This window comes from Giraffa tippelskirchi, chromosome 11, assembly GCF_054371585.1.
Source record: "Giraffa tippelskirchi isolate mGirTip1 chromosome 11, T2T-mGirTip1v1.2.pri, whole genome shotgun sequence".
NCBI lineage: Eukaryota > Metazoa > Chordata > Mammalia > Artiodactyla > Giraffidae > Giraffa > Giraffa tippelskirchi.
Genome location: NC_137285.1, coordinates 93,653,933 through 93,681,530, shown reverse-complemented (window position 1 = coordinate 93,681,530; position 27,598 = coordinate 93,653,933). Strand labels below are relative to the sequence as shown.

General features: G+C 34.5%; 1 protein-coding gene across 1 annotated transcript in view; it reads right to left on the bottom strand.

Annotated features, from left to right (window-relative positions):
• The window catches only part of ATM (ATM serine/threonine kinase), a 150,433-nt gene that overhangs the window by 77,600 nt on the left and 45,235 nt on the right, over positions 1–27,598 (bottom strand). Inside the window, exons 14-31 of the mRNA XM_081545355.1 lie at positions 27,105–27,330; positions 22,463–22,588; positions 21,785–21,910; positions 20,787–20,876; positions 19,598–19,766; positions 18,566–18,765; positions 15,936–16,018; positions 15,683–15,838; positions 14,796–14,871; positions 14,534–14,664; positions 11,263–11,377; positions 9,958–9,960; positions 9,459–9,632; positions 8,451–8,620; positions 7,064–7,310; positions 4,422–4,537; positions 3,236–3,362; positions 2,516–2,715 (exon numbers count right to left, since the gene is read on the bottom strand). Coding sequence (XP_081401481.1) covers positions 2,516–2,715; positions 3,236–3,362; positions 4,422–4,537; positions 7,064–7,310; positions 8,451–8,620; positions 9,459–9,632; positions 9,958–9,960; positions 11,263–11,377; positions 14,534–14,664; positions 14,796–14,871; positions 15,683–15,838; positions 15,936–16,018; positions 18,566–18,765; positions 19,598–19,766; positions 20,787–20,876; positions 21,785–21,910; positions 22,463–22,588; positions 27,105–27,330 — 2,535 coding nt within the window. The remainder of the gene's footprint in view (positions 1–2,515; positions 2,716–3,235; positions 3,363–4,421; positions 4,538–7,063; positions 7,311–8,450; positions 8,621–9,458; positions 9,633–9,957; positions 9,961–11,262; positions 11,378–14,533; positions 14,665–14,795; positions 14,872–15,682; positions 15,839–15,935; positions 16,019–18,565; positions 18,766–19,597; positions 19,767–20,786; positions 20,877–21,784; positions 21,911–22,462; positions 22,589–27,104; positions 27,331–27,598) is intronic.

The following is a 27,598-nucleotide window of genomic DNA, read 5'->3' as shown; positions in this document are numbered from 1 at the left end:
AGAATCCAGGAATAAACCCATACATCAATGGCTAACTGATTTTTGACAAGTGAAAGAATAGCCTTTAATAAATAGTGCTGGGACAACTAGACTTCTACATGCAAAAGAATGAAACCGAACCCTTAACTCACGTATTTATAAAAATTAAAATGAATCAACAACCTAAATGTAAGAGCTAAAATCATAAAACTCTTAGAATAAACTCTAAGGGTAAATCTCGATGACCTTAGATTTGACAATGCATTCTTACCTATAATACCAAAGCCACATGAAACAAAAGAAAAATCAATCAGACCTTATCAAAATTAAAAACATTTGCTCATCAAAAGACATTATCAGGAAAGTGAAAATTTTATAGGATGGGAAAAACTAATTGCAAATCACATATGAATTCAATATCCAGAATATATTTGCAAATCACATACTGAGTTCAATCCCAGAATATGTAAAGAACTCCTACAGCTCAACAACAAAAAGACAATCCAATTCTTTTTTCTCTATTTTTATTGTATTGTCCCTCATCCCAAATCCCCCTCCCACTTCCCTTCCCATCCCATCCCTCTGGGTTGTCCCCAAGCACCGGCTTTGAGTGCCCGTTGCATGCATCAAACTTGGACTGGTGATCTATTTTCAGGGTAATATACATGTTTCAATGCTATTCTCTCAAATCAATTTTTGATGAGAGACAATCCAATTTTTAAAATGGGCAAAGGATTTAAATAGACTTTCTTCAAAGAAGACATACAAATCATCAATAAGCTCATGAAAAGATATTCATGAGTAGTTAGCAGGAAAATGCAAAATCAAAACTCCAATGACATACCACTTCATGTCTATGAAACAACCCAAGTGTTCATCACGAGATGAATGGATTAAAAAAATGTGGTATATATCCAATGGAATGTTGTTGTGCTTAGTCGCTCAGTTGTGTATGACTCTTTGCAACCCCATGGACTGTAGCCCGTCAGGCTCCTCTGTCCATGGGGATTCTCCAGGCAAGAATACTGGAGTGGGTTGCCATGCCCTCCTCCAGGGGATCTTCCCAACCCAGGGATCGAACCCAGGTCTCCAGCATGGAAGGAGGATTCTTTACCATCTGAGCCACCAGGGAAGCTCAATGGAATGTTATTTAGCCACAAAAAAGCATGATGCTGGATAAACACTGAAGATATGCTAAGCGAAACAAGCCAAAAGGAAAGGGCAAAGAAATTATGATTCTGCTTATATGAAATACCTAGAACAAGGAAATTTAAAAAGACAGGAAGGAGATTAGAAGCTATAAGGGCTAAGGGAAGAGGAACTGTGTGGTTATTGCTTAATGAGTAGAGAGGTTCTACTTGAGGTAATAAAAAAGTTGGATTTGGAAACAGCAATGACAGAAATAAAAATTAATAGCATACCATGAACATAATTAATAGCATTAAATTGGATACTTAAAATATAGTTAAAAATGAGAAATTTTATGTTATATATTTTAATACCATAATAAAACCTAAAAAAATGAAGGAAAAAGACTGAATGACTTAATTGTGATACTGTGATTTATAATAAGAAATATATATTTGGTCTTTGTCCCCATTTCTGGCCGAGTCCCTAAAACTTTTGGAATTTCCTGTGATGACAGCAATAAAGGAGTCTTTTGTTATGTTGATGGGTATCTTTGGGGAAGCCTCTAAAGGATGTGGGCTGGCTGCCAAGAGAAACAACCCTGTAATTAGAGGGTTGTAACTTTCTGTCCCATCTCTCTGATCAAGAAGGGCTTTCCCTTCAATCAGTCACCAATGGCTGATGATTCCTCTGTTAACACCCAAAAGGATGGGGTTTAAGGAGCTTCTGGGTTGGCAAACATTTGCCATGAGGAGAGTATGAGGAGAGTGAAGTGACTGGAGAGACCACTTAAGCTCCATGACCCTTCCCCGTACTTTGCCCTATGTATCTCTTCCATTTGGCTGTTTCTGAGTTATTTCTTTTTGTAATAAACCAGCAATCTAGTGAGTAAACAGGTTTCTTAAGTTCTGTGAGCCACTCGAGCAAAATAATCAAACCCAAGGAAGGGGGTTATTGAAACCTCCAACCTGTAATTTTCAACTGGAGTCTGATGAGGTTGGAGAAAGGGTAGTCTTGTAGGACTGAGCTCTTAACCTGTGGGATCTGACACTATCTACAGGCAGGTACCAGCTGATGTCTGAAGAATACCCTGGGTGTGTGTTGGGAATCCCCCTTCCCCTTACCAAACACTGGAAGTGATGAGCAGAACTGCTATGATAATATGTGTTTATGGCCATGTAAAATTAGCATATTTAAAATGTCGAAGAGAAGACCTTTAATATTTAAAGATTTCTAGAGCTGGAGAAGTAGTGATTCACTTTGTAAAATATAATAGATACATACATATTAAAAAAGCAAAATTCAGAAAGTAATACTCTGGCTTCTACCCTGTAGAGGCATATAAGTTTTCAATTAAGATGAGGGTAGAAAAACTTCTTATATATTGGTCTAAATATATATTATTTACCTTTGGTTGATATAGTGAATCAAAGTATAAATAACATCTCGAAGAACAAAGGCCCAAGCTCCTCCTAAGCCACTCTTTATATCGTTCATTAATAAACTAACAAACAGGTGATATATTTTAATAATTCTGTGCTTTTTGTAAATATTATTTGTCTCAGCTGCTTGCTCACATATGGCTAGAAGAATTTTCTGATAGGAATCCTAGAAAATAAAGATACATTTAGTAAAACCTTGCCTAACCACATATACTCAGCCATAATACACACATTTCATATTCAAATTACAGAATTCTAAATTTCAGAATTTTGCTTGGGGTTTTGATATCAAATGCAAAATATCACATTAAGAAAATTACTATCTTAAATTTAAAAAAACTATTGTCAGTATATTTAGTTTTCAGATAGTAAACAATATTTAGTAATATATCCTTAAAAAAATACATATATACACACTTAGAGCCAACCTGACTAAAATGTCATGAAACTCAGCCCTCATATGTGACATATTTCAATTAATACTGACAAGTAAAATACCAAGATATAAACTTGTAAATGAGTGTTTTTTTTTTAATTTATTCAAGTAAATTGTCCATTTGTTTACTTTTTTCTTTTTAAAATGTACTTATATTTATGAAAAAATAAAAATAAAATGTACTTAAACAGATTTTCTAGCTGAAAAAGATGGAATTCTCTCTTCAGTTATACTGGTAAAGTATACTTACAGGGCTTTTGGAAAGAATTTCTAAAATACTTTTAAGCTTGGTTTTATGGCAATTGCTGATATAGGCAAATGTCGCTTTAATCACATGTGATGGAAAATGAGGTGGATTAGGAGCAGGATCCAAATCCCTAAGAGTTAGAGAAAAAATTACAGTCATCATTTTCAGAATAAAACTATCAATTTTCTTGATAGGTCAGTGAAAATTCAAAAGAAAAATTTAGATTATAATAACCCCAAATTTTAGTTCTTTTCTAGGTGAAAACCAGACTTTGAATAAAATCATAAATGACATATTACAGTCTATATACATCAATCAGAATACCTAAATAACTTTCTAGGACTTAGTCAATACTTTGCTTAAAAAATCGTTTATAAAGTTAACAGCAGTTATCAAAAAGAGAGCTAGTATCACTTTACTTAAGGTATGAATTAAAGCTCTATGCTAGTACTTTAAACTCAATAATATCTTTTAAAACTAATTTATTTATTTTAATTGGAGGATAATTACTTTACAATATTGTGATGGTTTTTGCCATACATTGACATGAATCAGCCACGGGTACACACGTAAACACAATAACATATCAAGACAGCAATCAAATACTACACCAAATGATATTACACATGCCAAAGTATTTTAATAGATATTATTACGTGTTTTACATGCTTAGTATAGTACAGCATATAAGACAAGTTAAGGGTGTTTTCAAGTACCTTACAATCAAGGTAAATGAATAACAATGTATATGAATAACTCTACCATTCAATCAAGTAGGTTTTACACGCAAATGAAATTGCAATATAGTAGGATTCCACTAGCAAAGGAGAATGGTTTTTTTAAAAAAAGGTGATATAGAAAGCCAAGTAAGAGAACAAAGAATAATGGGTCATGAAGAAGAAAATTTCATGAGATAGGAGATGGCACAATGCTCAATTATTACAAAAAGACTGAGAAGAAAAAGGTTACTGAATTTGCAAACAAAGTGGTAATTAAAAGAGCAGTTACTATGAAGAGGCTACAGTACAGCAGATACTTCAATTCAAAGGTAATTATTTTTAAAGAAACAGAATTTAAAAGCACAGTACATGTCTAACAACTGAAATAGACATTTGAAGGTGTCAACCAATAAACTTCCCAAGGACCTTCTGAAATTGCAGCTAATCCTCTAAATTAAAAATATCCATACCCTGAGAAGTCACAGGGGTCAGTGCTTTGGCTGGCACCAGAAGTTGCTGGTTCATGTAACGTCATCAATAACTCCACTACAATCTCTGGTAAATTACTAATGAATAAATGATCAATCTGCAAGGATACAAAATGAAAATATATTTAAGTTTTCCTGTCTGTGATCTTTAAGTCAGCTAGTTTAAGGGGCTCACGTTATTGCCTCATTTCCAAAATTATTCAGTGATTACAGAAGGAAATAGTTATCAAAAACCTAAGATCTGCAAGACATGCAACTAGCACCACTTTTTTCTGCTATGCAGCCGACCTATAGACTGAAAGGAAAATAGGGAAATCATACCAAACACTCTCTTAATCCAACTCTTTCATTTAATTTTAAAGAATCACTTTAATGAGTAAGGCTTCAGGTCTAGCTTGAAATTCCTCAACCTAATCACTTTTCTACCAACCAAATTCCCCACTGATCTACACTGCTCATCAATCTGCATTTTACCTTTATTTGAGAACACTATCTTAGAGAACTTTACTAGTTAGGGTTCCCAGTGATTGGCAATTATCAACCCTTTGTTCCCTGCATATCTTTCCCCCAGGTTCCGACTTGGTTGATATCCCAAATTCTGAGGCTAGCTGCTACCCACATATCATTAATACTAGGTAAAAATCCTCCTAAACAGGAGCAGACTCTTCATCACCTACTTCTTGCTACAGGCAGCCTCACAAAAGGCATAAGTTCTCTAAATAAAAAGAATGGGTGTACTACATTACACCTCAGCCAAATGAACGAGAACTGTAATGTCTTAAAAGGTGTTTTTGTTAGCTCTCCAAGTAATGAATTACAGTGCTTTAAACCAAAAGGTAAATGGGCTCATTTACTATCTTTACCTCTTCCACATAGAGATTTGGAAACACTTCCTAACAGCAAAAATATTCTGGAATGTGGCACAACAGAAATCTAATGTAAAGATCTTAGCCTTTCCCTGGGCTTACACATTAGTTACATCATATCATCAATTCCAAGGTTTCAGCCCTTTTAAAAATCCAGCCCTATTTCCAGTATATCTGGAATTAGTAAGACAAACTGGCCAAGTCTGATTAATATCAGAGGAAAAATTAGTGAGTTTCCCTGCACATAGATGACAACTGACTTCCTTAATTTTATATAATTTTCTTACAAGCAAATCTCTAATGTTTAGTTAAAGGTACATAAAAATAATTCAAAGAAAAATTCAGATATCTAGGTATACCTAAACAATCTTATAACTATATATTTTAGGCATTCAACAACTGACAGTTATAGGAGACTGAAAGATTGATAATGGTGGTACCATCACTTATCCACAGAAAAAAGAATCTTGATTGATTTAGATAAACTGCATATCAGAGAAACAGAAAAAAATTAACTTAAAATGATAATGCTAAATGAAACTGAGACAAATAAGTATCTGTCTTTAACAAAGAAGCTAAGAAATTATTTTTAATTTTTAGCTCTCTTTGTTCTTGAGACTAGTGTTTTAATCAGGTTTTAATGTAATCACATCTCCCATCTAGACTGATTCTGACTCAAAATTGCTTTCTTTTGATTTGAATACCTAAAGAGGAATACTAAGAGTAGACCTGCTCAGAAGTCTAAGCTGGGAGATGGGGTGAAAGGGTCTGGAAGCAGACTGCCTCTCATGAATTCCATGCCCTTTGGCAAGCCAACATTCTGTTCCAACTGCCGTTTAGGGAGGGAGCACCACTGCTCACCATCTTCCTCCAGACTACAGACTTACAACCAGCTCTGAACAGGAATAGCCCACCTAGGCAACTAAGAGACTTGCTGTTCACAGATAACTAGGCAATGAAAAAAGAGTCTGCTGAAGTTTATCCAAGTGTAATACTAACGCTGACCAAGCTTTGTTAGTCATCCTTTACTTATGTTAAAAAGTGGAGTGACCAATTCTCTTTCACTTTAAAAGGTTTATATATGTATCTGAATATGTTGCCGCAAATAATTTAAGATAAGTATAAGTTACTATAAAAGAAACAAGTTGTTAGGTCCTTTTTAACTTGACTCCACCTTTCATCAAATAATGAGTACTTGATCTATACTAGATAGTTGGGACACATCAGCAAAAGAGAAGAAAGAAAAATCTGACCTTTACAAGTACTTATAGTGGAGAAAGTTGATAAAAACCAATGAACATAATTCATAAGTAAGCTACATCATACATTAGACGGTAGTAAATGCCATGGAAAAAGCAGAGAATGGGAACATGGGATTGAACTTTTCCTTGAAAAATGAAGGGCTTAATGATAGTCAAGAGAAAGTGAAGATTTTCTACACCTTGTTCAGCATTGCTTGAATTTAATAACCAGCTTGTATTCATGTATTACTGCCAATTAAAACAATTTATTTTACAAGGAAAAGGTGGTAAAATTATCCTAGAGTTAAAAAGAAAATTTCTGATTAAAAACATTTCATTTAAAAGCCAATCAAAAGGAGAGAACACTGTACCACAATAACAAAAAAATTAATGGATTGCCTATTTAGATAGTGATTATCATAAAATATTAAATTTAATCACATAAGTGATGAATAGCCTAAAATTACACCTCAGATCAATTATGGGATAAAAGGTATTGTAAATGTTGAAGTCATACCTGTTTTCCTAATAAGTTTTCGTCTTTAAGCATATCATAGACTTTGGTAGCAGTCTCTCTTTGCTGTGCCATCCCACTGTCTCCTGTACCCTCATAAGCAAAGTATGGAAGAATATTTACAAGAATCTTTGGAAAGCAGTTTGTCAGAAGACTTTTCCAATCTTCTTGAATCTGATTAGCAATTAACTTTACTTCATCAAAATGACTTCTAATCACTAGAGGTGGAATCAAAATTTTATAACAAGACCTAAAAATATAAAAATTAAAAATGTACCATTAAAAATATAACTTTTCAAAGTAAAACTTTATAATACAGTCCTTAAAACAACAGAATGGTTTTGGAAATTCCTGGTGTTCCAGTGGATTCCAATGCTCCCACCGTGGGTTCAATCCCTGGTCAGGAAAGTAAAGATTCCTTAAGCATGTGGTGTGGGCAAAAAAATAAAATAAATAAAATGGTTTAATAAGCTTAGAGCATCACTTTATCTAGATTATTAAGCATTCTTACTCTATAAATGAAGACATGAAGTAAATTCTAAATATTCACACTAAAAAAAACAGAGATCTTAAGAGATCTCTGATCTGTTTGATCATACCTTAGTGGTATGATCAAAAACAAGTAAAAATGAATTTATATTTATTTCTTCTGCATAATCTTTATGCAAAATTATTATATAGTGAAAGGTGAAAGCAATTTATAAATTCAAAAAATAAATGTAAATATTGGAAAAATGAACAAACAATAAGGACTATTAAACAATTACAAATTGCCTTCCCATATCCTGATACTTAAACAATATTATTTAGTTGTTTCAAACCTCTCCATTTTCAAAATTCTCTTCTCCATACTTGGGAGTTAGCAAAATAAATACTTGTATATTAAACTTTAAATCATATAGAAATAACTAAATGGCCCACATTCAAACAAGAGAAAAGAAAAACAGGGCAAAAATAATCAGCCACCAATAATTTATCTTTGATTTTTCACAGGGAAAATTATTAAATATTAAAGCAAAACGGACATTAAAGATTTCTATACATCCTTGTGCGTGCATGCAGTCATGTCCAACTCTTTGCGACCCCACAGACTGTAGCCTGTCAGGCTCCTCTGTCCATGGGATTTTCCAGGCAAGAATACTGGAGTGGGTTGACATTTCCTACTCCAATAACTCCAGTAAGAAACTTTACAGTAAGAAACTAAGGCCCAGTGGGTGTTCATGTGGCATGCCTAAAGTCATGTAGCTGGCTTACTGGCACAGCTAGGACCAGATCCTAAGTTAACTGATAACCTTCAATATGCTTTCATTTATAAAAACTGTCTTGATTCTCATAGTATCATTAATACCTAATTTTAAATATATTTCACATGTGCCATATGCAAACCTACCTATAGAAATCTTCAATGTTTGTGTAATTTAATAAAATAAAAGGAAAAGAAGATACACTGTATTCAGGTTCTTGAAGATTTAGCCATTCCAATACCAGATAATCCAAATGAGAAGCCATGAAATCTTCTAAACGTCTATATCCAAAAGTTTCAGAAACTTTCTTTAAAACCTGTACAAATCAAAAAAGAAGTCAATGTTTTAATAATGAACTAATAAATCACTTAACATCCTTAATATTATTTACAGTATGGCTTTCAGCATTCATGTAACTTTTCTATCCCTTGATTAATTTATCTATGCTGTTGTTGTTTGTTGTTATTTAGTCAGAGAGTCATGTCTGACTCTTTTGTAACCACATGGACTATAGGTCACCAGACTCCTCTGTCCATGGAATTTCCCAGGCAAGAATACTAGGTGAGGAAGATCCTGGGGAAAAAGTTCCACTGGAAACCATGCTAGTTATATCAAGCCATGATCAATCATTGGTTTATCATGTAAAAATACAGGATGGAAAGGCCTGGAACTTCTCAAACCATAAGTGCTGAGGTGTTGGACCAGGGGCGGGAGTAAACGTTCTGCAACACTGGACCCTGGTCTTCCTAATCATGAAACTTAAAAGCTTTCCATATCTAAAATTTGACTTCTCGCCCCGCTAGATTCCAAGGTCTTGCTCCAGAATCCACCAGGCAAAATATGTACTACTTTTTTTTTCTCCACGTATTTCCCCCCAAAAATACTCTTCGAGAGGGCCTGGTCTGAATGATGACAGGTCACTCACTCTTATTAGTTCAATGACAGTCTTGTGAAATGTTCTTAAACAGAATGTAAAAAATGACACTGTGTATACAAATAAATACACTCTCTTACAAGTTACTGCTTTCCAATATTCCAAACCTAAAAAATAAAACCATCTCCAACTCTTTAATAAATTCCACATTTAAAATCTAGCTTTAATTGTTTAAAAGTTATCCAAGGATATTATAATAAAAATATTCATACATACATACCTTTTTAACGAGGTGAGGCTCTAGTCCATTCTCTTTCACAGACTTGCATAGGGCGAATAAAGCCTGCTTTTCACAGACAGGGCTACAGTATAACACCACAGCTATCATCATCAGTAAAGTGGCTTTTCTATTACAAAGCTCATCCAAAATTTCAGAGTTTTCAGTTCTGTGGGACTTTAGAAAAAATTTTAAAACAATATGTAATGTAAATATTTAAATATTCCAAATAAACCAACCAGGCTAACACCAAAGAATACCACAACAACACCTAAACAGCCAGTGAACAGTTTTAAATCTTACAGTGATGGAGTTAAAAAGAGATTATGAGAAAGGACCAAAGTTGCTACAGTGGGAAAGACTGCTGTTGATAAGACCTCATAAAATAAGAATTGTCAAACATTTCAATGAGGTATAAAGCACTTTGAAGAAAAAAGAAGAGAAAAAAAGTAACTGCAGGAATGTAAGAAAGACTAAAATCTTATCAACTACCAAGTATTACCTTCTAAGATGTATTACCATTTTATTACCATTATAACCTAATATATATAGCTCTTTATCCTTTAAAAATATCATAGATATCACCAAAAAACCTAATAAAGTCATACTACTAGATAAAATGATGCATGCTTCTAGCTTAACATCAATCATTAAACTCTTCCAACAGACATATACATGTTTTGACTTACTATAATTGATAGAAGTTTATCTTCACTTTTAGAAAAAACTGGCAGTCACTGATCCTATTTCTCTTTTTGGTACAAGAAAAAGTAAGGACCTAATTCCTTTACTAAATGGCAATCATTGACATGTTCGAAAATAGTTATGTTCCCAGGAAGTCAACTCTTTACCTATTCTGTATGAGAGATAGGTCTAGAGACTCTTAACATTTTAGTCAAAAATTTACTTTTACTGGGAACAAAACCAGCTACCCTCTAAAATGAATAGAAGATTCAAGTTCTTTTTATAAACTAGCTCATTACAGTCTGCTTCTATTAATGACATCTAAGATGGAATCTGCTTTCTTTGATAACCATTACAATGCTGATTCATATTATGCTCTCAAGATTTAACACTTCTTAGGTCTTTCTCCAAATAAACTGCTGTCAGGTCAGTGTTTTCTCTTTTTGCACAAGACATGCTGATTTTAAAATATATAATATATGTTACCTCTAGTAAATTTTATTTTATACTCATTTTTGTAATCTCTTGAAATCTTTTTCAAAATTCACCTTTTTTTCATGCAATTTTCCTTTTCAGTTTTGTGCTGTTATAGAATATATAGTCATTTGAGTAACTGCTTCACATACCAATGAACCAATCAAGGCATATATGAATGAATAAATTCTACCACTAAGACAACTTCTGCCATTTTAAGAATTATTCTACAGAAAAATATGAAAATAACAAGGTTCATTAAAGAGCACAAAGATAATTTGATCTTCCCAATTAGAACATTTTTTTCTCAATCTATTTCTTTCTATTGTTACCTGTTGTGAATTAGCTTTTAATCAGATTTTATGAAATAAAATTTTAAATTAAAAAATAAGCCATTTATACTCCCATAAAAACTCAGTAAATTCTCTTTTTCCTACAAAAATGCTGCATATAAGTTGAACCAAAAGAAACTGCCATTTTTAAACCAATTTTGACCTATAAATGAAGCAATTTCAATCGATTTATATAGCTGTTTTAGTCTAACTGTGAACAATTAGATATAAACTGTCTTAGGCCAAACGTGGTAAAATAACATATGGCATATTTATAGAAAGTATATGTAATAGCAAATATACATTACTAAAATTACCAATTCTCTCATTCCTTCCTGAGCTTTCAAGTATGCATTTTCAAAAGCTGTTTGCTGAAGCTTCAAAGGAAGTGCTTTCAATGTGGAAGAACCTCGTTTTATATGCTGAAACAATCTTAAAAAAAAAAAAGGCACAAAGGGAAATGATTTTTAATCTTAAACTCTACTTTCCAAAGCATATTTACAGGGCAAAAATAAATCACTCTGTGAGACATACTAACATATTAGGTCTTCTTTCAAAAGACCAAGGAAATATAAGTCTAGTAGGTTCAAAGCTACTAATATTAGGATCTTTACTAAACATCCCATTTTCTCCTAAAACTGAAAAGTGTCTCAAAAGGTCTCTTAGCTTATTGCCCAAACTTGAATATCCCTGAATGCAAACTAACCAGAAAAAAAATTTGTACTCTGGTAAAATACCAACAAGAAGAAGGCACAGGCTCTTACATCAACCTGCTCTAACACTTAATCACAACTTAAAAGTTATTGCTTCCCTGATAGCTCAGTTGGTAAAGAATTTGCCTGCAACGCAGGAGACCTTGGTTCGATTCCTGGGTTGGGAAGATCTGCTAGAGAAGGGATAGGCTACCCAGTATTCTTGGGCTTCCCTGTTGGCTCAGCTGGTAAAGAATCCGCCGCAATGCAGGAGTCCTGGGTTCGATCCCTGGGTAGGGAAGATCCCCTAGAGAAGGGAAAGGCTACCCACTCTAGTCTGGCCTGTACAGTCCATGGGGTCACAAAGAGTTGGACACGACTGAGACTTTCACTTTATAAAAATTATTAGCTTTAATGTCTTGATGTTCTATTAAAATTATTTTTATGTGGTAGAGGAGAGCTGATCAGTGCCTTTTTGCATAATGTACCATCATATTTAAGGGCAACTCTTTAGCGCATTTTGTCTTTTACCCTTTTATACTAATCAAAACTTATGAAAGTGTCAACTTTTTGGTATTTCTCTGATTCCTCAGTTTCTCCAATCTCTCTTCAGCAGCTTAACATTAAATACCTAACAAGTAAACAACCAATAAATAAATAAACATGTTCATGCCATTCATGAATTTATGCATTTTTGAATCCTAAGAGATTTTTTAAATGTCAGCACTACACTGCTTTATTATGTTCAACTTGTTATCCTCTGTAACCCCAGATCTTTAATTTCTGTATATATTTTCTTTTTTAAGTATTTGAAATAAAGCACACATTCATTAGCAAACGTTACAATGCACTGTGTTTTTACTAAAAATAGTCCTAAATCTGAGGAGTTAGACATGATTCTGACCTATGAAAACATTATTTTCAGAATATCAAAATTTTGGACACATCATGTTTTCTAACACGTGTATTTATGTGACTGCGTGGCAATTTCTACAGTGTTCTTTAATTATTGGTCATCTACATTTGAACAGAAAAACTGCTCAAATGATTTTAGCTTTGATGTTTTAAGCATAATGTAATTTTTTTTCAAATATTCATTGATTTTACAAATTATTAAACACCTGACACATTCCAAGTGTTATTTTAGGTGCTAAATACACAGGAAAAGAGACAAAGACAAACACTCTCTAGGAGCTCATATCCTAGATTAATATGTTAAAATATAATATTTCAACTGGTGATAAATGTAATAGAGAAAAATAAAGCAGAGATGTTTTGTTTACAGGAGAGTGAGGTGGGAAAGCCAGAGGTAGGTTACAATCTAGAGTTTTAAAATCAACTTAATAACCCATTAAACATGTAGTTGCTAAAATTTAATATTTGCTTCTTCAGGTTGTTACTGTTGTTCAGTCACCAAGTCATGTGCGAATCTTTGTGAACCCATGAAATGCAGCACATCAGGCTTCCCAGTCCTTAGCTATCTCCATAAGTTTGCTCAAACTGATGTCCATTGAGTCAGTGATACCATCCAAACATCTCATCCTCTGTTGCTCCCTTCTCCTTTTTCCCTCAATCTTTCCCAACATCAGGCTCTTTTCCAATGAGTCAGCTCTTGGTGTGAGGTGGCCAAAGCAGCTTCAGCATCAGTCCTTCCAATGAATATTCAGGGTCGATTTCCTTTAGGAATCTCCTTGCTGTCCAAGGTACTCTCAAGAGTCTACTCCAACACCACAGTTCGAAACATCAATTCTTTGGCACTCAGCCTTCGTTATGATCCTACTCCCACATGTACACATGGCTAATGGAAAAACCATAGCTTTGACTAGATGGACCTTTGTCGACAAAGTGATGTCTCTGCTTTTTAATATGCTGTTTAGGTTTGTCATAGCTTTTCTTCCAGGAGCGAGCATCTTTTAATTTCATGGCCGCAGTCACTGTCTGCAATGATTCTGGAGCCCAAGAAAATGAAATCTGTCACTGTTTCCACCTTTTCCCCATCTATTTGCCATAAGTGATGGTACCAGATGCCATGATCTTAGTTTTTTGAATGTTGAGTTTAAGCCAGATTTTTCACTCTCCTCTTTCACCTTCATCAAGAGACTCTTTAGTGCCTCTTTGCTTTCTGCCATTAGAGTAGTGTGATCTGCATATCTGAGGTTGTTGATATTTCTCCTGGCAATCTTGATTCCAGCTTGTTCTTCATCCAGCCCAGAATTTCTCATGATGCACTCTGCACATAAGTTAAATAAGAAGGGTGACAATAATCAGCCTTGACATACGGCTTTCCCAATTTTGAACCAGTCCATTGTTCCATGGCTGGTTCTAACTGCTGTTTCTTGACTTGCAGACAGGTTTCTCAGGAGGCAGGTGAGGTGGTCTGGAATTCCCATCTCTTTCAGAATTTTCTACAGCTTGTTGTAATCCACACAGTCAAAAGCTTCTTTAGGTACTCAAACATAAAACACATTCTTGTGAGAGAATCACTCCAATGCCTAATTTTATGTTCACTTGAATAAGTATGATTGTAACTAGTAAAATGTAAAATGTGCTAATTTTCATTTTATAAACTCATGTAAAATCTCTCTAATACCTAAAAGCCCTGTATCTCTAATTGGGAGTAGACACACCTCATTCGTCTCAACCACTAACTAGATGTATGGCCCTTAGCAACTTACTTTATCTGTGTAAGCCACAGAGTTTTCGTTACTAAATTAGATAAAATAATCATATCTAAGTGAAAGAGTTGTCAAATTAAGAGAAAACAAACATGCCAGGCATACAGTCTCTGCTTAGTAATCACTATTTTTAATATCACCCCTAGTGAGCTATGACTGTGCTAGACATTGAACTGCTATCTGCAGCACTCCAGATACTTCATGAATACTTGACCCATTACCTATTGATTGACTCTGCAGCCAACATGCGAACTTGGTGATGATTATCAGCAAGAAACTGTGGAAACACTTCATTTACAGGAAGGTCTTCTCCCTTTACATTCAGAATAGACCATTTTGAATAGGGATCAGCCTATGGGAAAAGATCAATTGAGGTTAAATGTGAAATACTAAGAGAAAAATTAGCCATTAACAAATAGAAATAAAGACTGATTTTAAAACATCACCAGAGACCTTACTAATAATTAAAGTGGAATAACTCACCTCAAGCAAAGTTTTAAGGCATTTTACCAGTGCCATTCTTACAGAGAATGTACTTTTTCCCTCCTTTGTTAAGTGCCTGAAATAAAGTACGTGTCTTAATATCAAGTAATTATTCCAATAAAAGCATAGTCAAAAAACAAAGTCATTGGACATTAAGATCATTCTAGGCTGCTTCCAAAACTACTTTCCATGATAAATTTAATTTTCACTAGCAGCATACGCCAATATTCTCACCTTCCAAAAATTCTAGCTAAAATAAATTGGTTTGAAAAGGAGCTCATTTTAATGTATTTATGTCATATGATTATGGCTCATTTGGGGGCTATCACACTTCGGCTAACCATGTTATTGAAAACTTGCTTGAAAAGGAAAGTATTCTTAGTGTTGTATATCTAAGATTTAAAAAACCATATTCTGTACTGATTCAGAAATCCTTACCCACCAAATGGTATGAGGGTTCTGAATTACATATATATGCTCCTCTATAAGTATCTTAGTATTATCTCACACTGTGACTCTGTGCATGAAACAACCAGATAGTGACAAGGCCAATTTGTTCACTTTAGGAATATAAACTACTCAACCAATTTATTAGACTTGCTGCACTTTGCTTTAATTCATCATACTTGTCAAACTATTAAGTGATTCAGAATTCAAAGAGAAATACACTAAACTCACTTTAGGAAGCCAAGCCTTAAGCAGAAAACAATGTAGTTCTTCAAGTAATTAAGAAGGGAAATACAAGTTACATTTCACCATTGTTAAAAAACGTATATAGCTACCTTCAAGGATGAGAAGAAATCACTAAAGTAGAAATGCAAAGTTTGCATTTGTACGCAAAAGTGGCAAAAGAAAAACAAGAACTCCATAAAATAATCTACACCCACCAAAATGCTCCAATCACTGTTAGAAATTGGCCTTGAGCATCCCTTGTGTTCTCATCATCCATATTTCTGTTACACAGGTTCATCACTACGTGAAGGACATGGTTTAAAATGGTTTTACAAACATCTTGGTCACGGTGATAAGATGAACACACATTGCTGTGGTGGAAAAAATTTAACTTTATCAGCATAACAGAACACATCAGTTTGGTTTATAAATTTACAGTGAATATTCTATATGGTTTTAATATCTTACGGTAGTGGTTTTAGAAGTTTTGCAACATCTTCCATTGGCAAGGGATATTCTTCTCCAGGAAGCGCCTTTAAAAGCACTAAATACTAAGATGGGGGGCGGGGGGGAGAATTAGTTTTTTTTTTTTCAAATATCATTCACTTAAATAAATACATATATGTAAACCATAAATTCATATATATAAACACATGGGCCTACACATATACACTTGAGCAGTGAATTTTTTTACGAGGCAACAGCAGGAGAGTTTGAAGTCAAAAAGAGTGGGATACAATCCTAGCACCACAATCTGTTACTACTTGTGTGGTTTTAAAACTTGCCTTGTCATCTGCGTCTTTGTACTCTCAGCTGTAAAACAAGGATATAGCACTTACCTGGCCAGATTACTGTGAAAATGAAAGGAAATGCATGTAAAGGTCTAAATTTTATTGACAGCATTCAGTAAGTGACAGTTGTTATCATTGTTGGAATTGAAGTGCCTGAGCAAGAGTCTGAAACTATGTCACCACCCTCTGAAAACAATACTTGAGGTTTAAAACTTCAATGGTTAAAAACTATTCTATTAATGAATTTTAGAAAGCAGAGATAATTATGCACAGTGAATAATCCAAATACCCTGACTTATCTTCCTGTAGGCTCTCTATGGTACAGTATAAAGGGCTACTCAGCAACTGCTAGTATAATGGTAAGTTATAACTAGGCAGCCAGTTTCTGACATGTCAAATAATTTTCTTGCTATATTAAGAATCAGAAGCCTTTTCCCCCCATCATCTATACGTAGAAAAATGTTTCTTACTCTTTCTGATATTATAAAAAGAACATTAAGTTGGACCATTTTGAATAGTTGCCATGAGAGACATGTGTGATATTAGTGAGTGTCTTGAAATGACTTTTAACATTAAAGCCCCAGAAAAGTATACAGCCCTCCCAACTGGTTGGGGCTAGAGACTTGACTAGGGTGTTGCCAGGTTTGAAACCAAGGGGTCAAACAGAACTCAACTAAGCACATTTGTCAGAGCTAGGCGATCAGCCAGGATGTTCACCAAAGCTAGAATATGACAAGAAATTCTATCAGGGACTCAACCTCAATATTTCCAAGGGATTCTAATCGGCATGTTTCCCACAGCTGGGGAAACCACCTGACATGTTTGCCAATTTGCTGCCTATGACTAGGGATATGACCACAGACTCATCCAGCATACTCACTGAGACAGGAGCTCCCCCAACATGTTCACCGGCACTGAGGCTAAGGGTATAGCGCCCATCATCAGGAGATAAGTTACATGTAATAATATTAAGTAAACAAATAAATGCATCGAGGTTAAGTGGAAAGCCAGATTTCTTACTGTTGGAAAGGGAGCTACACATATGGACAGAGAAAAATAAATTCTACAATGCTGGATTGGAATTGGAGATATCTATCAGTAGATGAGTAGACTGATGAAGGAAGCAAGGAGAGAAATTACTTTTGCTAAGTCTAAATCTAATGAGGAAACATGAGACAAATTCAAACAGTAGGATTCTATACAGCAAGCAGCCATACTATTCAAAAATAGTCACGAAAGATAAGGAAAGAGTAAAGAATTCTTCCACACTGAAACTGAACAGACCTGAGAACTAATAAACTATCATATTTATTAGTTGACATGATACAATGTTAAATTTCTTGATGATTATGCTGCTGCTGCTGCTGCTAAGTCGCTTCAGTCGTGTCCGACTCTGTGCGACCCCATAGATGGCAGCCCACCAGGCTTCGCCGTCCCTGGGATTCTCCAGGCAAGAATACTGGAGTGGGTTGCCATTTCCTTCTCCAGTGCATGAAAGGGAAAAGTGGAAGTGAAGTGCTCAGTCATGTCCGACTCTTAGCGACCCCATGGACTGTAGCCTACCAGGCTCCTCCATCCATGGGATTTTCCAGGCAAGAGTACTGGAGTGGGGTGCCATTGCCTTCTCCGCTTGATGATTATACATCAATCTTAATTGATGTATAATAAACAATGTACAATGTTAATTTCTTGATGATGATACTGAAGTTATATAGGAGAATATCATTGTCTTTAGGACATATACACTGAAGTAAATGGGCATCATATTTGAATATTTAATCTCAAAATGGTACAGAAAAAAAGTATGTGTCTGTCTGTGTGTGTGTGTGTGTATGTGTATAGAATGCAGAGAAGAATAAGTCAAATGTAGCAAAATGTTAACTACAGAGGCTTAGGAATGAAATATAGGACATTCTGTAGTATTTTAACTTTATAGCCACTTTGAAATTACATTAAAACATTTTAAAGCATATAAACCAAGGTCAAGGCAAGATTCAGACTTCAATAACAATGTTACGTATTATTTTTACATTCAGAGTCTGTACTTCTTGGCCTGGTTTAAAATAATTTATAAAAATTATATCCAAAGAAAAGAAATCTATCCAAAGTCCATTCAAGTCTTAATGTTACAGTATCCACTTAAATGTTTTCACAGAACATTAAAAGTGTATTTATAACAGTCTCAGATTCGTTTCTCAAGGAAGCAATTTCAATTCTTCAAAGGTACAATGTGATTCTTATATGTCAGTCCATTACATTTAGTAGCAAGATCAAGTACACTCACAGCACTTCTTTCACTGAACTCACCATGTGTAAATGAAGAGATCTGGTAGGGTCCAGCATGCTAGAATCAATTAACATTAACAATTCCCTCCGAATATCAGCTGCCCTAAATGACACAGTGTTAGTTTGAGCAGTGGTTACACACATACACAAGAACTTGAGCATGTCTAAAGAAAGTAGATCTTGCTTTGATAGATGTTCTTCAGCTAAAGGATTCATGGCACCTAAAAATAAAAAGCACTTATTTAGACTAATAGAGATGGGAAAAAAAAAAGACTAGCAGGTATAAAACAACCACATACATTGAACATTAACATAAGTATCTTCCCCCGAACAACAGAAAAAGAAATAAAAATATATGGAAAGCAAAACTATAATAAATTTGATTACACACCAAAAGCTTCAAAATTCTTTATAAAAGGTTACTCTAGGATTTTGTCATCAAAAAATAATCTATGGAAAAATCTACATGGGCAAATATTCACTGCAATACCGTTAGAAAGGGATCTAAATTTCTGACAATAAAAAAAAATGGCCTAGTAAATTATGGTATGTATGTTAATTATGATATTATACAGCCATTAAAAAGTATGATTATCAACAGCACAAGCATCTAAATGAAAAAACTGCTTCTGGTTAATGTTAAAAGAAAACAGACAAAGGTATAAAAAGGCATCTGAATGTTGATGCTGATTATAATTTTGAATTATATGGATCTATGGAGAAATAAGAGACAAAAGGTAAACAACAATTGCATTATAGGTGCTTTTGCACTATCCTGCTTATTATTTCCAAATAACCAATATGTTTAGTTATCCAAAAATGTTTTTATTTCTTTAGCAATTATTTTAAATTCGCCCATGAAGAATAAAATAGGAGACTGATAATAAATTCAATTAAAAATGAAAGAATTCTAAACTGTATAGAAGGGAACAATCCTAAATGACTACACAAAAAGGAAATAAAATGAGCACAAAATAGTATATATGAAGTCTTTTATAATATCAAATAATACTAGAAGGTTAAAAAAAAACTCATGCAATAAAATATATTTACCAATAGTAATTTGGCTCTTTCCAGATTCATTTGCATCAGTAACACTACTAGCAGGGTAATCATTAAATAGACTTATGGATGACTGATCCTCCATCCTCATTAGATTTTCATCAGTATCATCTTCCCTTGATTCCACTTGTCCAAAGTCAAAAGGCCTGATAATGAATGCCTTCAAACAAGAGAAAGAAAGATGTTTCAAGTTGGCTTCTTTCAGAAGCACTCTGCAGTTAAAATTGACCTAATCAAACAATTCAAGAATCAGGTGTATAAAACGGATATATAATCTGTACTGTCTACATAGCAGAACAATACACAATCTTTACAAATGATTTCTTACATTAAGAAACTTCATACTACTGCAAATTGATGAGGGTGTAGGCAAGATTATAAACCAGTATGACTATTTGGGAGGACAATGATAATATCTACCAAAAAGTTTCAATAAAATTCACATTCCACTTGAACAAGCAATTCCATTTCTAGAATTTTCCTACATCCTTCAGAGGCACAAAAAGAAGTAGACAAAACTGTAAAAAATTTACTGAAGAACTCTTTGGAGAAAAAAAAAACACTTATAATTTTAATTAAGATCAGTTGGGTTAAAATACATATATGCTATTCTCATATATAATGAAACACCACGTTGCTGCAAAACAAAAAAACCAGTAAGGCAGTAAGGTATAGCCTATAAAGCAGCATGGAAAGATGCCCGAGATTTATCATTAAATGAAAACAATCATGTTATAGAATATTCTTTCACTCATTAAATATCTGAATATCTACTATGTACCAGGCACTGTTCCAGACAAAAAAAGTATGCAAGCCATTGATATGAAAAAAATATATATATGTTGCTTATCTAGTAAGGTTTTTGTTTTTATTTTTATGAATATAGAATTATTTTGAATTTTGGTATGTTATACAGAAAAAGGTACTGAGTCTGAATGATTAATTTCCAACCACTTGGTCTATTATTCATTGGGAAATTAACAGACAAGCACTATGGTATTGATATTAAGAAGCAAATACATTCTCCCCTGCAAACCAAATAACTTTATTAAATCTCCACATTTTTAAAGCATAAGATGCCATACACTGTGAGATACATCCCTTTTCAAAGAAATTTCAAAGTTATAAAAAGTATGTTCGAGTCAATGAAATATGACAGTAAAACAGGAAGCATACTTACTAAACTTTTACAAATATCTGCAATGTCATTCATTAGCTTTGATGTTAATAATCGTAAGAAGAAGCCAGATGCAATCTTATTTGGACTGTGCTGTAATTAAGACAAAACAGCAAGCAAAGATATAAAACAATTATTCTTCACAGATAATATTTTCTCTGTCATGAATAAAATGTAGATTTTCTTTTATACTGGAAATTCTCCATCAGAATAAGCATGGATAAACAGTTTACTACTAGGAACAAGACATAAATTGCTTCCAAAATACTAATCTCTTTTCTTAAAGTAATAATAACTGTAGCAAATATCTTTTATTGGCCATAACAACATTAAAGTAAAATACTAGCTACTGCCCTTAAACATACACAAGCAATAATCATAGCTTACAGTATATTCTTCCACTCTCTCCCTCCCCTCTTATCCCCCCCAAAAAAACACTTCTAAAAATACATGCTGATAAGATTGATATATGGTCATGTACTTAACATTAGTTTTAACAGGTGTTTCCGGTTATTATCAATACTCTGGCCTGACTACCCCTCAAGCCTCCTTCAAATCAAAACAAAGATAACACATAGCAGCAATCTTTCCACCAAATTTTATGTAAGTCTATCTGGGCAGAAGAGAGTAACATATGTGCTTGAATAGTTTATCTTTGCAGTGTCCACAAGCCCTTGGGTAGTGGTATGCACACCACATACCTGGTAGTCAAAAAGATTTTATTAAAGGAATGGAAGTACACTGGCAGTAAGTTCTCAGTTAGCTGTACATAAAAGGAGGAAGACAATCTCAGAAACTTTCCTGAGAATATTAGTTTTGTGAAGTTAGTTGCATGAGAAACTCAGATTACCTGTTGCTTTATTCATCTGAATACTATCTTATCAATTTAATTTAAAATCAGTTTATCAAATTATGAATGGACCCCAAAAACAGTAATGACATCAACCAGTTATCAACCTCCTGGAGAAGCTACACTGTCAAGTAGGAAGAACATCTTTTACCTTGGAACAGTTATATAAGCAACTTGTACACAGATGTATCATATTTCTCAATGAAACAATTCTAGATTCTTCATTTGTCTTATTTTTAAACAAAGTGATACTTTCTCCAGCACACTGCATTAGAGACTATTGAAAAAAAAAGAAGGAAAAATCCAAACTTCAGTTAAAATTGTAGCTTATTGAAGGCTCTTTTTTGCTTTACTTAACAGGTAAAATTAATCCTTTCAAGAAGTTATGTTGGTTACATAATTAAAAATGAACAATTTTTTAAAAACAAGGAATTTTATACCATGTTATCTTTACAAATCACACAACTGACAAAACAATACCCAGAGATAGAAGTTAATTTCATGTTTAGACTATTTGATTAATGCTTAGTTAAGAATTCTTTAATAACTGCTTCAGGAAAAACTTTTTAAAAGGATAGATAAAACTACTTATTTTTGTTAATGAGATTAATTTTCAACATGATATTATTTCAATTGCTGTGTTTATACTGGCTTTAAATAATTTCAAATCTTAAGAAAAGAGACACAGTATTATCTCCTCTCAGACTACATAAATGAAAGAGTTAACCTATATAATAATTTGTTTGTTTTCCAAACAAATATACCAATTTTCCCAGGAATATATTTCATTCAAATTAATCCAAAACACTATTGATAAAAATCTTCCTACCTTGGCTTTCTGGAATAATTCTGATTTGTATGCTTCCTCTTCAGCTATGACACCCAGGTAACAATAGCAGCCGAGAACACCCACCAAAAGACTTGAACACCGGACAAACATCTCTGAATTTGAAGTCTTAAAATATAGAAAGTTTAAATATACAGAATAAAAAGTTTTTACATATTTCATAAATCATTTGGAGTACTATTGTTTTTTGCAAGAGCAAATTTTGTCTTCACATTAAAAAACTACAGTTAACTAAATAGTGCCATAATTCTGATCATCTCTAAGAAAACATCTAACGGATCCCTGCAGAGCTGTAATAACCAGGGTTCTCAGGAAATACAGGAGAAGTATGTCCTGATGGCCAAGTAACATATCTTTTTCAAAAGTGGCTCAGTGTATTGCACCCGTAAGTCCTTAAATATCTGAGCTAAGGAGGAAAGAAAGAAAAAACTTATAGACAAATAACTGTCCATAATTCTTAGAACCTAAGCAGAAATCAGATTTATTCATAAAGAGACATTAAAATGACATTTTGAGTTTCTAAGAGATAAGGACGTTGATTTACTCAGCTTTTTAAATTCCACAGACAAGTACAAGATATTTTTACCAATAGCTACTGTCAACCAATTTTATACAATTATGTAAGAAATGTGCAAACGTTACAAACAAAAAAAGATTTTCAGATTTTTCTGTTCCTATATTATATGAAATAGCATTTTAGGAAAAAACACAGGAGATCTCATTACTCTGTAATGAAAGTAGGTATAACTATAATCCAGAAGAAAGACAGTAATTAAGAGCAAGATAGATCAAATAGGCACGTTGTCCTTTCTCTGCTTCTCTGGATCATAAGTTGTGGCTACTGAATCTAGCCATAGTAGCTTGTAGGTTTTATTTTAGTCAACAAATACTTTAACATTTATCATATAATAAGGTATTGAAGATGATACAAAGATCAAGAGAAATTATATATGCCCTTTAATGAGCTTCTAGCATAGTTTAAGAGATATTTGTACATATGGTACAAAATTGGAGATATCAAGGGAACAGTGCATGCAAGTTTGGGCACGATAAATGATAGAAATTGTCAGGACCTAACAGAAGCAGAAGAGGTAAAGAAGGGGCGGCAAGAATACAAATTGAGTGAGAGTTGCTCAGTCATGTCACTTTGCGACGCTATGGACTGCCAGGCTCCTTTGTCTATTAACTCTCCAGGCAAGAATACTGGAATGGGTTGCCATTTTCTTCTCCAAGGATACACAGAATAACTATACAAGAACACAAGAAGAACTAAACAAAAAGGTCTTAATGACTTGGATAACCATGATGGTATGATCCCTCACCTACAGCCGGATATCATTAGGAAGCATTTTACAAAACAAAGCTAGTAGAGGTGACGCAATTCCAGCCAAGCTACTTCAAATCCTAAAAGATGATGCTGTTAAAATGCTGCACCCAATGTCAGTAAATTCAGAAATTTCACCAGTGGCCATAGGACTGGAAAAGGTCAGTCTTCATTCCAATCCCAAAGAAGGGCAATGCCAGTGTTCGAACTACCATACAATTGCACTCATTTCACATGCTAGCAAGGTTATGCTCAAAATCCTTCAAGTTAGACTTTAACATCATGTGAACTGGAAACTTTCAGGTGTAAAACCTGAGCTTTGAAGAGGCAGAAGGATCAGAGATTCAACTGCCAAGATTCATTGGATCATGGAGAAAGCAAGGGAGTTCCAGAAAAACATCTACTTCTGCTTCATTAACCATGCTAAAGCCTGTGACAGTATTCAGTTCAGTTAAGGTCAGTTGTTCAGTTGGGTCCAACTCTTCGAGACCCCATGTATTACAGCACACCAGGCTTCCCTGTTTTTCACCATTTCCCGGAGCTTGCTCAAATTCATGCCCACTGAGCTGGTGATGCCACCCAACTATCTCATCCTGTGTCATCCCCTTATCCTCCTGCCTTCAATCTTTCCCAGCATCAGTGTCTTTTCCAATGAATCAGCTCTTCTCATCGGGTGGCAAAAGCTTCAGCATCAGTCTTTTACAATGAATATTCATGGTTAATTTCCTTTAGGATTGACTGGTTTGATCTCCCTGCAGTCCAAGGGACTGTCAAGAGTCTTCACCAACACCACAGTTCAAAAGCATCAATTCTTTGTGCTCAGCCTTCTTTATGGTCCAACTCTCACTAAAGCAGAAGTAGTCAATAAAGCAGAAGTAGGTGCTTTTCTGGAACTCTCTTGCTTTTTTCTATGATCCAATGGATGTTGGCAATTTGATCTCTGGTTCCTCTGCCTTTTCTAAATCCAGCTTGTACATCTGGAAGTTCTCAGTTACACAGTGTTGAAGCCTAGCTTGGAGGATATTGACCATTACTTTCCCAGGATGTGAAATGAGTACAATTGTGTGGTAGTTTGAACATTGTTTGGCATTGCCCTTCTTTGGGATTGTAATGAAAACTGACCTTTTCCAGTTTTGTAGCCACTGCTGAGTTTTCCAAATTTGCTGTCATATTGAGTGCAGCACTTTAACAGCATCTTTTAGGCTATGAAGTAGATCAGCTGGAATTCCATCAACTCCACTAGCTTTGTTCACAGTGATGCTTCCTAAGGACCACATGACTTCACACTCCAGGATGTATGGCTTAGGTGAGTGATCACCTCATCGTGGTTATCCAGGTCATTAAGATCTTTTTTGTGTAGTTCTTCTGTGTATTCTTGTCACCTCTTCTTAATATCTTCTGCTTCTGTTAGGCCCATACCATTTCTATCTGTTATTGTGCCCATCTTTAAATGAAATTCTCCCTTGGTATCTCCAATTTTCTTGAAGAGATCTCTAGTCTTTCCTATTTTATTGTTTTCCATTTTTTTGCATTGTTCACTTAGGAAGGCTTTCTTATCTCTCTTGCTCTTTTTTGGAACTCTGCATTGAGATAGGTATACCTGTCCTTTTCTCCTTTGCCTTTCACGTTCTCTTCTTTTCTCAGCTATTTGACAGTATGGATCACAACAAATTGTGGTAAATCCTTCAAGAGATGTAAATACGAGACCACCTTACCTATCTCCTGAGAAACCTGTATGCAGGTCAAGAAGCAACAGTTAGAACGAGACATGGAACAACCAACTGGTTCAAAATTGAGAAAGGAGTATGGCAAGGCTGTATACTGTCACTCTGCTTATTTAACTTATAAGGAGAGTTCATCATACAAAATGCTGGTCCAGATGAATCACCAGCTGGAATCAAGACTGCTGGGAGAAATATCAGCAGTCTCAGATATGCAGATGATACCACTTCAATGGCAAATAAAAGTGAAGAGGAACTAAAGAGCCTCTTGATAAAAGTGAAAGAGAAGAGTGAAAATGCTGGCTTGAAACTCAGCATTCAAAATATGAAGATCATGGCATCCAGTCCCATCACTTCATGGTAAATAGAAAGGGAAAACGTGGAAGCAGTGACAGATTTTATTTTCTTGGGCTCCAAAATCACTGCAGATGGTGACTGCAACCATGAAATTAAAAGACGTTTGCTCCTATGACAAACCTAGACAGCATATTAAAAGCAGACATATCACTTTGCCAATGAAAGTCTATACAGTCAAAGCTACAGCTTTTCCAGGAATCATGTGCAGAGTAAGGGCTGAACCATAAAGAGTGCCGAAGAATTGATGCTTTTGAATTGTGGTGCTAGAGAAGGTTCTTGAGAGTCCACTGGACAACAAGAAGATCAACCAGTCAATCCTAAAGGAAATCAACTCTGAATATTCATTAGAAGAACTGATGCTAAAGCTCAAGCTCCAATCCTTTGGCCACCTGATGTGAAGAGCTGATTCACTGGAAAAGACCCTCATCCTGGGAAAGACTGAAGGCAAAAGGAGAAGGGGGTGGCAGACGATGACATATGACATAGTTAGACAGCATCACTGACTCAAGAATCCAAGCAAACTCTGGGAGACAGTGGAGGACAGCAAAGCCTGGCATGCAACTCCATGGGGCTGCAAAGAGTCAGACACGACTCAGCGACTGAACAACAGCAACATGAAAATTAAAAGATAGATGGCTGAGATTATCCAAAAAGGCTTTAGTGAGGATTTTGACATGTGGATTATTTGAACACATAGAAATGGGTAGAAAGACACAGGAGTTTTGGTAAGAGAACAGCACACACAATGAGAATTTTTTTATTTTAAGAGGACAAAGGAAATGATATGTAAGACATCACTAAACGACTGCTTACACATGGCTGACTGTTAGTTCATTTATCAATGGCTTCTCTCCAAAATCTATTAGATTAGTTTAAATTACGTCCTTTTCTGTTACCGTAAAATTTCCCTCCTGTGAATTAAGGTTCTTTTTCATCAAATAATCCGTATGCTCAAAACCATTATCACTGCCCATTAACCTACCCAAAGAAATCTACCCCTTTAATGTCTGTAAGAATTTCTGGTTAAAAAAGTAATTATTTTTCTTCAGTTTTACTTTTTTCATTCTAAGTTTTTTCCCAGTTTGTAGACATGTGCTATTACTTTGCTTTTAAAATTAAGCTTCTCATCATCCTGAGGGCCTTTCCTGACACTATTTCTCCTTCCTAACAGTCTACCAAAGTAGAATCAAATACAGGCTTTAGCTCTTCCTGAAAATCTCACCTCAGAAGAGTATTTATTTAGAAGCTGTTCCGACAGTCGCAAAAGATAGCGATCCAGTGACTCCTTGAGGCTTTGGTGGACAGAAAAGCCTGCACTGGATTGGTGCTTTTCTATCGCATGTTCTTTCACAACGGTTAAAAAATCCATCTTGTCAAAAGTTGTCTGAAGAAACAGATCTTCAGCTTCTGAGAATGAAGGTTCTTCTGTATCTTTTTGGTGTTGCTCACTTCAAAGAAGTAAGATTTTCAGTTTATAAGATCAAACCGTCTACTATTTTACCTTCATATAACATCAATCTATTACAAATAAAACATTAACTTAGCATTAACAATGAATCTATCTTATTCAAAGATTGCCCATGTAATTAGTGAATTATTCTTTTAAATGCTTTTCTTCTTTAGATTTTGATAATGACTTGCATTGAATTTCACTATTCAGTAGCAATTTCACTAACAAATGGACAAGAGAAATAAAAGATTCAATCTAAAAGGCAA